This window comes from Fundulus heteroclitus, chromosome 9, assembly GCF_011125445.2.
Source record: "Fundulus heteroclitus isolate FHET01 chromosome 9, MU-UCD_Fhet_4.1, whole genome shotgun sequence".
In the NCBI taxonomy this organism is placed as follows: Eukaryota; Metazoa; Chordata; class Actinopteri; order Cyprinodontiformes; family Fundulidae; genus Fundulus; species Fundulus heteroclitus.
The window spans coordinates 13267175-13277615 of record NC_046369.1 but is presented as its reverse complement, the minus strand read 5'-3'; the positions used below and the strand labels follow the sequence as shown (position 1 = coordinate 13277615).

The window sequence follows — 10441 nt, the reverse complement described above, 5'->3', positions numbered from 1 at the left end:
AAGATTACTATAGTAAGTTCATTTTAAATCACCAATTATTTTAAACATCTATCACCCTCTTTTGTAATACTGGCTCTTCTTTATTAAGTAAACTGTTACCACCATAACCATAAACCATCAATGTGTGGTAAATGAACAATTCAATCCACAACTGATTGCTTTTTATATTAATTTACTTATTTGCACTTTGAGTTGAAATTTTTACAGAGCCAAAATGACTCCTACAATTAAGAAAGTAATTTTGTAATATCTTTTTTTTCTGCAGAAAAATGTTAAGTAGATAAAATTCAAAAGAAAATAGGAAAATGATAAATAATTCTGAATATTTTTCCATTTGTATTGGAAAGTCACCCGAAACAGCACTCAATCTACACAGCCAAATTTGAAGAAATGCCATTTAATGATGAATCAAAACAAAAGCAGGAATTTGTTCAAATCTTGGTAAGAATGACATGATTTGTCATATCCTGATATCAGGTAAACATGAAAGCATATGATTTAGATATTTTAAAAAAAAACCACTAAACATTTCTGGCTTCTGCCAGTGTGTTTTCTAAGAGCACTTTTTGAGTGTATTAAAAATAAATGTGCGTATTGCTTCTTTTAAAGTACATCGATGCTCACAGAAAATATAAAGCTTTCTTTAAAAGCAAACACATTAAAAACAAACACATTAGGCCATTGACAGTTTGAACTTGTTGCTACACGTTATTAATTATGAATTATTTATTCATTATAACAACAGGCTGAATATACTGTGTGACATTTTTACTTCCAGATATCAATGTTTTTAAAGTTTTTATTAAAGATCTACAGTATCATCTCTGGCTTTATTTGCTGGAGGGATTTCAATTGCTGAATAATAAGAGGATAAGGTTTAAAAAGGCAGCCTTTCTGAATTAACCACTTTAAGCCCAAGTTTGACCAAACTATATTTTATTTTTGAGTAAATGTATTTATTTTCATGCAGATGTAAAAGCTCTATCATAGCACGAACCGTAAAATCCTGATCATTTAACCAATGTGTTGTGAATTTGTACAATTTGTAATATTCTTTTTTAAAAGGAAATAATCCCTGTTGTGGTTTTTGGTACAAAAACTAAGGAAACCGGAGAGGCCTCTCAGCTGTACGGCGTCTCCGGTGTGCTTGATCCCGGACAAAGTTGCTTGGGGTGTGCGGAACAGCACTCCGAGCTCAGCGAGGACGACAAGAAGTGAACGCGACAGGCTAAGTCATCGAGGAAATCTTTTTGCAGTTTTGCTATTGCTTGAGACAGCACAAGCGGCAGCGACTGCACTCCGAGGAGGATGGTGTCCAGTTTCTCTTCCAGAGCCACGATCCTTCTGTCCAGCTCCCCGGTTCGATGCTGCAGGTCTGACACCAGATCGTACATCATGTTCTGAGTCTGGAAGGCAGCAAAGAGAAAGAACAACAACCTGGAAATGTTCCCATTTCTTCCATGTGTCTTTGGCAGTAAACATGTAGCCTTAATGTCTTTTTTTATTGAAAATGAATAGAATTTATATGAAACCTTTCATGCAGGAAAACAAGTTTTGGTTTATATTCTGGTCTGTCTCCTGTGTAAATTATGTTAGATGTCGTAAACATGATTTAGTCAGCGCTAACATTTAGGGATTGGTCAAAATCTCTGCGGTAATATGTCTTCTTAGGTGTATTTCCTGTTGATTAATTTACCATTAAATGTCATGATGTCATCCACATAGAGTCTCTCTATCTATGCTATCAACTATGTTTGGACCCTTGGAGCAAAAGAAAGAGATGTCTAAAAGGATTGGGTTTGAAAGGTATAAAATGTAACATAATAAAAAAAAAAAATTGTTCCTCCACAATTCATAACGAAAATACACAAACCTTTGCAAGATCAGCAACAGTATTTGCCTGGTCAGTCAGTTTCCTTTGCTCCATTTTGAGTCTTCTCAGTCTGAAGTTCAAAATCAATTTCATTTGTCTTAAATTAGTTAAAAATCATGCACAGTTTACCTTGGCTACAACTTAAGTTACATTGTTAAATTCAAGTGAAATCAGAGGAAGAACACGATACATAGTAGTGATACCTACTGGTGGATTGCCTGCAGGAACTTTCGCTGATGCTGGCGCACGCGGGCGTGGTCAATCTTTTTGACCAGCTTTGTGTTTTTGTAGATGAGCCAAGTCTCCCTTAAAATATTTGCCGCTGTGTTCTTTATCTAGAGGAGGCAAATTATGAGCACAATAAAGCAAAGAAGCAATTAAAAAGTGACTTATGTCATCTTCATATAGATTACGTGACTTTCGTTGATTTAATTTTGCCGCTTTATAAGTTTAGATTAATGTTTTTTTTTTCTAAATGTAAATAAAACCTGTAAAAAAAACTGACAATTATGTTCACAGAGGAAAAAAGATACACTTAAAAAAAAGAGCATTGTTGTGTGCAAACAGACCTTTTTGTAAAGTTGAGTATCCATCATAAAGTTGTGGACGTGTTTTTCAGCTCTTGTGAGTTCCGATTTCCTTGCGACAACAGCCACCACCAACGCTGTACAACCTGCTCCCTGTGGAGGGGAAGAGCTACAGTTGGCGTCACAACAGTGATTCCTTCAGTGTTGCTAAAATCATCACAATCAGCAGGATTCATCCCGATATTAAGGTGAAATGCAGTACTTATGAATAAAATGTATTTGCTACATGTATTCAAATAATTTACAGTTTAATTCACTCACCATAATTCCTGTTAACAGGCAAACTCCTTTCCCACAGTAGGTGTGAGGGACCATGTCTCCATAACCGATGGACAGGAAAGTGATGGAGATCAACCACATTGCTCCTAGGAAGGTGCTTGTTACTTCCTGTGCATCGTGATACCTGCTGAGACAGAACACCAGGGGCTGTAATAGCAATTAGTGTCAAGGCTGCAGGTCTCGTGAAGCTTATAGAGTCTTAATGGACATGGATGTCATATGCCCTAGAATAGTTCGTCTTTCAGGGTGGAAGCATCATACAACAAGAAGCTCTTATGTTTTTGATTGAAATAACTGAATGCACACGTTTCCATTTATTTGGGTTTTTCTCTAACCCAGACATGGTTGAAACTATACATAAACCCCAACTAATATTTGTTGTAATGTTCCACCTTGATCAGTCTACCTTATGAAGTCACCATCAACAAGCTTGGGACACAGTTCTGGCTGAAAAATTGATAACTCTTCTGGGCAGAAATCTAAGGGTTGATTTGAAGGGGTCAGTTTTATACCAAAGACCTGACTTTTATGCATGGCTCACAGATTTTCAACAGGGTGGAGGTTGGAAGTTAGGAAACTGGATGCAAGTCTTCGAAAGCTATGGTTGATGGTTGGTATAATCTGACCCAATCTGTATAATCTGATTGAATTTGACTTTGGAAAGTGCCTTGAGATGACATGTTTCATGAATTGGCGCTATATAAATAAAATTTAATTGTGAATTGAATTGAAAAGTGTGTGTGAGATCATTGACCCCTTGTAACATCTAACGGTGTTCAAGTCTAAGCCATCTGACTCAAACTTTCACTGGCTAAAATGTTTGTCCATAGGAACCTAGGAACATCTGGAACATCATTATCACATGGTCAAGTTTCATGCTCAGGTGAGACATTGAGCTATTTGGGCACAATGTTATGGCATATATTTTGGAGAAGTCAAGATGAGGCTTTGAAGCCTCCAGGCACGGCTGTGAACCATGAGGGCGGTAGCATCATGTTGTGGAAAAGTTTCATTGGTCCACAAATTGGATTGAATAATGAATAGAGGAAAATAATGCTAAATTGTTCAATTTAAACTCAAATCAACTGTTAGCTTATTGAAATTTAAACATAATTGGCTATTTGAAACGCCTCCTGATTAGAAAGGTAGTCAAAAAAGTCCTGATGACTACAAAAGGTGGAGAATGCAATAGATGTTTGCTTAAATATTAGTGAGCCTTTATGTGACCATGAAAAGGCCTTCATTTGAATTTAAAATATTAAGGCTGATTAAAGTGTATGTATGTGCATTTAAACTTAGTTCACTAAATTTCTTTTTTCTAAATGATTAATGAAAACACATATTTAAGATGATACCTCTCACATACACGCACTGTCCACGCTGCAATGATCCAGCAGGACACACTAAAGACCAGCAGGACAGTCCCGGGGCAGATGGTCATCAGGGTCTTCATCACAAAACGAGTGTCAAAATTAATTTTATTGAGGGCCCCGATGCTGCGCGAGGAGGCATCCGTGAACAGCTTGCTGTGGAGCAGCATGACGCGCCCGATCAGGTACAGGCGAAGGAACATTGGCACCGAAAGAAGGATGTCTACGTCGGCGTCTGCCACGGATGCGGTGTAGCTGAAGGCGAGGCGCGCGGTCCAGGTGAACACGTACTGGCCTGGGATTGGATGGACGGCACAGACGAGGAGCTCCAACGCAATCAAGAGGATCCTCTCTAAGGTCATGGCTATCCTCCAGTCATCCGCCCCGTTGTCCACCATGAAGAGCTGAGAAGAAAAGGGGAAGTAAAGATTTAAGGCTTAGAGCAATTATTGCACATTGACAAAAGTTTAAGAAAGTATAGAAGACATGGAAAATGTACTCGATTGCGAGAATATTTCAGTTTAAAGTAATCTCATATTTTATCCATTTGATCCAGTAGAGCTTTTCGATTAAACTAAAATAGGAGAGGAGAACAAAATTAAAACGTATTTTTATCTGTGTCAAACCATATGGAAATAAAATTGCTTTAATTGCCTTTTCTTGAAAGAAGATTGAATTGCCAAAACCAGAAAACTGGTAAACCCTGTGTTGAAAGCAGCATTGTTTATTTCCGTTTCAACTAGCTGGTGTAGGTTGTCTGTTCTTGACTTTTTTATCATCTCAGATGGTACTGAATGGCCTTCTCATCTGACCTTGCAGATAAAATCCTACCTTCTTGAAATTCTTGCAAGTGCATTTTAATTTAAGGTGATTTCAGTCATATTTATAGGATATCATTCCAGTCTTCATATGTTTAAGAAATAATAAGGTTATCCAATGCATGCATGACTATCAAGGGAAAATAAATGGTGTTTGAACGTTTTTGTGTATTTTGTCATCCACTAAACACTTTTTTTTATGTTCATGTTATCTGCTTTTAATTGGTTTCTTAAACCTTTTGTCACTTCTGCCATAAATAAGTGAATTAAAAGGCCTAAACCTAAAAGTGTCGATCATTCATCATACCTGTATTTCCCTTGCGTGGTACATCAGAATGAGTCCAAGAAGAATTGCAGTGGAAATGCTGATCAAGCCTTTCAGTACGTAAGAATAGATGGATTCCTGCTCACAACAGAGACACGATCATTAACATGTGGGTGGCTCAATGAAACAGTGCTTGTCAAACGTTGTCAATCATTCTGGTTTTCAAGACCCAGATAACTGGATTTTTTTTTTGGTTGTTTGTAGTCATTGCACTATTTCAAGTCTAGTTTGATACAAAAATTATTTTTTAGAGTTATTTCTTTTTCTAGAAAACTCTCCACACTATAGCCTGCAATGAGGAAATGTACCCATTGAGTCATCAAACTCAATGGGTTTCGTCCAGTCTGTCTGTAGTTTAGTCCTGATGCTAATGGCGCCAGCATAACTGCATTTACTATTGACCGTTTCTTTAGTATCGTCTCTCCTTAAAGCTGACAAGTTTAATATTTATTTATTTATATTTATTATATTTGGGTAGACACTAGCGCTGGAACTACAGTAAAGACACCAATATTTAAAAGTGTGAAATACTTAATAAAAACAAATCCCAAATGGTTATGTGATATAGGTCTTGTGTTTGCTGCTAGTCCTACGGTTAAGCTTTGTTAATGTCTTCAATTTGAACTCAAATGTCAAAACTATTCTTCAAACCTTTCCAATAACCTTTTCATTAGGATTTCTGAAATAAAAATTTGGAGGGGGCTTACTGCACCAGCTCTTAAATTCAATATGGCTGACATCTAACCTCGACATGAGCAAACTCTACTAGTTTTTGTCACTTACAACATCAGCTTTGGTCAGATTTGATGTGAAAGCCTGATTTCCAGCTGTCAATGCAGCTCCGCCACACGGTGGCACATATGTGATGCCTGGCTTATTTCACATTGACACCATTCTTTTTAAAAGCTCTATGAGTGTTACGTGTTTTCTCAGTGGTTCTTGGGTACCTTAGTGTAAAAAGCCCTTGAAAGCTCTGTCTCTATGACCATGACAATGATGCCAAACATCCCACAGACCAACGCATAGTCGCTCAGCTGTTTGCGCTTCCCAAAGAGAGCTCTCCTCTGACCCAGCCGGTAGCTGATGTCCTTTGTTTTCTTCTGTGGCTTGCTTTCCTCCGCTCTGGTCATGTTCTCACTGTTGGCCTTACTGGAGTCTTCTCCGATGACCTTGGAGAAGGCGTCCTCAAGGATGGCACTGTGAAGGAGCTGAAGTTGCTGCTGGTCTGAAGGGAAATCTGCAAAACTAGAGCTCAAAGTACCCAGGCTACTGAGCGGTCGCACTGCATCACCGTTTTGGACATTGTATGCCTCTAAGGTGTCAGGAAGTGGAACAGAGGGTTTGGGAAGCGACAATTTGGATCCAGTGAGATGCTGAGAGGGTTCCTGCAAAAGATGAGGACATTGTTCACCAAGCAGTTTTTTTTTAAACAATTCCCCCATTCAAAGACAGCATGCATAAAACTCCCATATTTAAAGTTTTCTTTTCTTACCTTTTGAGGTACAAGATTTGCAAAAGTTATAATTTTTTTCCATAGAGACATTTTTGAAACCCTAAAGAAATGGGAGTGACATTGGAAAAAGCTAACATACCTGACTTTCTTGCTCTCGTGTTCTCTCCACTAAATCTTGGTTTTCAAGCAAACTACACTGGCTGGTGGAGAACGACATGAAACTCTTCTGACTGGCTGGTGTAGCTGACCTCTTTCCCCACGGCGTTCTTGTCAGGCGATTGTAAGGAAGGTGGCGGCACTTGAGCGCAAACGACGACTCTCCTGATGGCTTCCGTGTTTGATCACCAGTTGAGGGGCTCTCATTCCTTTGATACTGTTGCACCAAGAGGGGTTCTTTGCCAAAAAGCTCTCTCCAGTTGACATCGGAACTGACGGCAGAAAGTTTCTCATTCGTTGTGGCACTCTGAGCTGGGTTTAGAGGAATGTTGAACAACTTTGAGTGGGTTACTTGGGTGCAGTCTCTGACTTTAGCATGACCGCAACGCTGCTCTTTATCAACCCCCTGGTCGGAGCACTGAGGCACGATGATGTTCTTCGGGTGGTTTGTCGGAGGTTTGCGTTGGTCCTTGGGATTTTTTGGCTGCTTTGAAACCATGCAAGCGGTGCTTTCAGAGGAGGGTAGGGTATGAGGTGATGAAAAACTCCTCTTATTTCTGACTTTTGAGACACTTTGTCTATTTGATTGTGTCCGTAAACTTAAGACATCAGAATAATGGAGAGCGTCAGGACATGGGCAGCCGCATCTCTCCGTATGGTTTGGGTTTTCCGCAACATCTTCCGCCATTCCTGCTGTGGGTGGATCCTCGCCGCAAAGCAGCTGCCAGTCTTGGTCACTCAGCTGTGACAGCGACAGGTTCTGGGTTTTCTGAGGCGACCTCTGAGCCAAAGCTTTTGGGGGGATGATTCCATTAGAGTTCTCATGGAGGGAAGACGAAGCACAGCAGCGACTCTTCTTCCGCGGGGATGAAGATGTTTTGCCAGGGCTTCCGGAGAACGTATCGTGTTTCTCTTCAGGACCTCCTGTAGCACAATGTTGATGTTCGCCATCTTGGAAGACTTCGCCTGTTGAGTCAAGACGTCTTGTTGCATTGGTGGGCTTAACCAGAATCAACCTCATGGTATCACTGCAAGACTGAAAAGATATAAAGTCCATTTGCTTTAACGGGAATGCAAGAAACACATTAAGTTCTGCTGCAACAGAAAAAGACATTAAAACAGTAATATCTTTTAAAAAATATATATAACCCAGTGGTTACCAAACCTTTTAGCTTTCTGACCCACAAAAAAACCATTAAAAAGACTTTTAACACAATTGGTTTACTATATGAGCCTTACTATTAGGTCAATTCAGTTGGGTTATAATGAAAAGAAACAGCATCATCAACCAATATATTTCTTTGCTATCTTAGTCAACAGTTTTTTAAACCTCTTGTAACATTTATAGCAAAAATATGATTTTACCATGATAATTTTCATTGTAGTGTGGTCCTGACCTCAACTTTTGAAGCGCTGACATAACCCAATAATTGGCTGTAGACAAAAAGAATCAACAATCTTTATTGTCATTATGTGTTACTACAATGAAACCTTGGTGAGACACCGGCTCAGAATGCACACAGATTGCGCATAACGCGCAGACAAAACTAAACATAATGTTTTCAAGCTTTTTTTTTTTCTTCAAGGAATTAGTTGATTGCACCAACAATCCTTCCTGAGGAGATTAAACCGAGCAAATTGTGCTCAGCATCTGATGAGATGTCAAAAAGACAGATCGCATCAGTTGGTAAATTATTGCTTATGATTCAAACAAATGATACAAATCCACTTTTTAACCGGGACATGTGGCAAATCGAAAGTCAAACAAGTGAATTTTAGGGTGTTTTAGAGAAAAACATGTTTCCATCAGAACATGAATCACACAGATTAGATTATCAATGTGTCAGTTTGTGCAGAATTTATTTTACAATTACAAATATTAACTTAATGTAAACTCCAATAAAAAGATTGCATAGATTTCAGCCTAAGCATTGTAAAAATGTGGTTGAAGAGTGAAAGCTGAAAGGGTGTCTATAAAATGTAGACTATTGTATCTAATTGTGGTTGAAAAGTCATTAGGGCTAGTCGTATTTTATTTTAATTTTTCGTTTAGGCTAAATTTGAAAAGGTTGTGGGGAATTAAAATTCTTCATTCCATTCCATTCTTCAATATAACTTTCCAGGTTAAATGAGAATAAGGACCCGTGATTTGGCCATAAAAAACAATGTTCATGAATGCATGTTATTTTGAAGGTATAGTTGTCGTATTAAACGTAAAAATGCAAAAAGTGAGAGAAGAGAAAAGGTAAAGATTTGAAGTATTAGAGTAGAAGTATTTTTAAAGTGTGAAGAAATTCTGAAGACCTTTATGCCACTGAAAGATCTTCACAGGGATTCTTGTGTTTGCAGACGCCAAACGTATATTTAAGCAAAGTAAGATTTTTTTCAGGGTTTTTTGTTGTTGTCGTCTTCTAATGGATTAATAGGACATATTTGTGTTTCCAGTAAATATTCAAGGCTGTTAAATTAATCATTTGTTTAATCACAGGCTTGTCTCCACATGAGGTGGCTAATATGAAACAATCTGTCAAAAACAGACGTGGCCCCCCGTCCTCTTCGTTTACAGAACTTGCCAATCAGAAAGAATGCTGAAAAGCTTCACTGGCTGTTTGATTTTCACAATAAAACATTTCTAATTTATTGCAAATTTGAATTATATCCTACTACTGTAAGAATAACATCATATTTACACATCAGGAAAACAGTTACACTTATTAGTAACTTTTATTCTATTTTGTATTTGACAGATCATAACACAAAGATGTGAAATAAAATAAATCACCAAGCTTTTAAACTAGTTTCTTTTGCAAGACAGTGCAATAATGTTACTAATCTTTAAAATATAACGTTGAACCAACCAAGATCAACTCCTGAATTCAATAATTAATTAAAGACGGCGTCATTAAGATTATTTTATTTCTTTATGACTCTCTTGAGGAAGAAAAACCTGTTCAGAAATCTAACGCAGCACAGGTGATCCTTACCTCCTTCCGGCTTTTCTTTCTATTCTTTCCAAACTTGAAGATGCAGCCTGAAAACAAAAATGCACCCCATCAACAGAATGGATGTCTTCAGAAGAAGAAGAGCTGCCTGAGTGGGTGTCGGATAGCCGCTTGTCTGCTCCCAGCGTGGACACTTGATAAAGGAGCTTCAGAGATGCTTTCCTTTGAAAGTAATGATTAGGATTCAACATGAAGGAAGAAATAAGCGACAGCTGCCTGGTGAAGGGTTGCCATGCAAATGGAGGGGAGTGGGAGGGTGCAGGTAGGGATGCGGAGAGAAAAATACAAATGTGCAACATCAGACCACCGCGTCGGGGCGGGACATCACACGGGAATAAATTGGAAGGAGAGACAGGTAGGTTGGGAGGGAAAACAAGGCCAATTGCCAGAATTCATTACAAAGTGGAAAATAAAAGGTCATTTGAAGTTGTTATTGAAGCTTGTCGTTCAAAGGCCTTTTGCTCCGTCTCTTATCTCCTCCGCCACAAGAGCCTGCCTCACAAAAGTGTCCATTTTTAAACCTGGCCCTGAATGACTCATGCCATGCAGCACAAGGCCCCATCACTTGTGTCTTAGAA

General features: G+C 38.5%; 1 protein-coding gene across 1 annotated transcript; it reads right to left on the bottom strand.

The window, feature by feature from the left end:
• Nucleotides 1–299: 299 nt before the first annotated feature.
• On the bottom strand, nucleotides 300–10089 carry kcnn1b (potassium intermediate/small conductance calcium-activated channel, subfamily N, member 1b). Its single transcript, XM_036141036.1, has 10 exons — nucleotides 9846–10089; nucleotides 6845–7897; nucleotides 6200–6637; nucleotides 5235–5330; nucleotides 4095–4513; nucleotides 2722–2863; nucleotides 2443–2553; nucleotides 2081–2208; nucleotides 1874–1943; nucleotides 300–1406 (listed from the first exon to the last, which is right to left on the bottom strand). Exons 2-10 carry the CDS (start codon nucleotides 7880–7882, stop codon nucleotides 1122–1124), a joined length of 2727 nt encoding a protein of 908 aa, XP_035996929.1. The 5' UTR covers nucleotides 7883–7897; nucleotides 9846–10089; the 3' UTR covers nucleotides 300–1121.
• Between the last annotated feature and the right edge of the window lie 352 nt (nucleotides 10090–10441).

What these genes read in the sequence shown, in the direction of transcription:
- kcnn1b (XM_036141036.1), bottom strand. Translation starts at nt 7,882, where the DNA reads ATGAGGTTGATTCTGGTTAAGCCCACCAATGCAACAAGACGTCTTGAC. An exon ending in GCCTGTTAACAGGAATTATG is followed by an intron (nt 2,554 to 2,721) that starts GTGAGTGAATTA and finishes TCCCCTCCACAG; the next exon opens with GGAGCAGGTTGTACAGCGTT. An exon ending in ATACTCAACTTTACAAAAAG is followed by an intron (nt 2,209 to 2,442) that starts GTCTGTTTGCAC and finishes TGCCTCCTCTAG; the next exon opens with ATAAAGAACACAGCGGCAAA.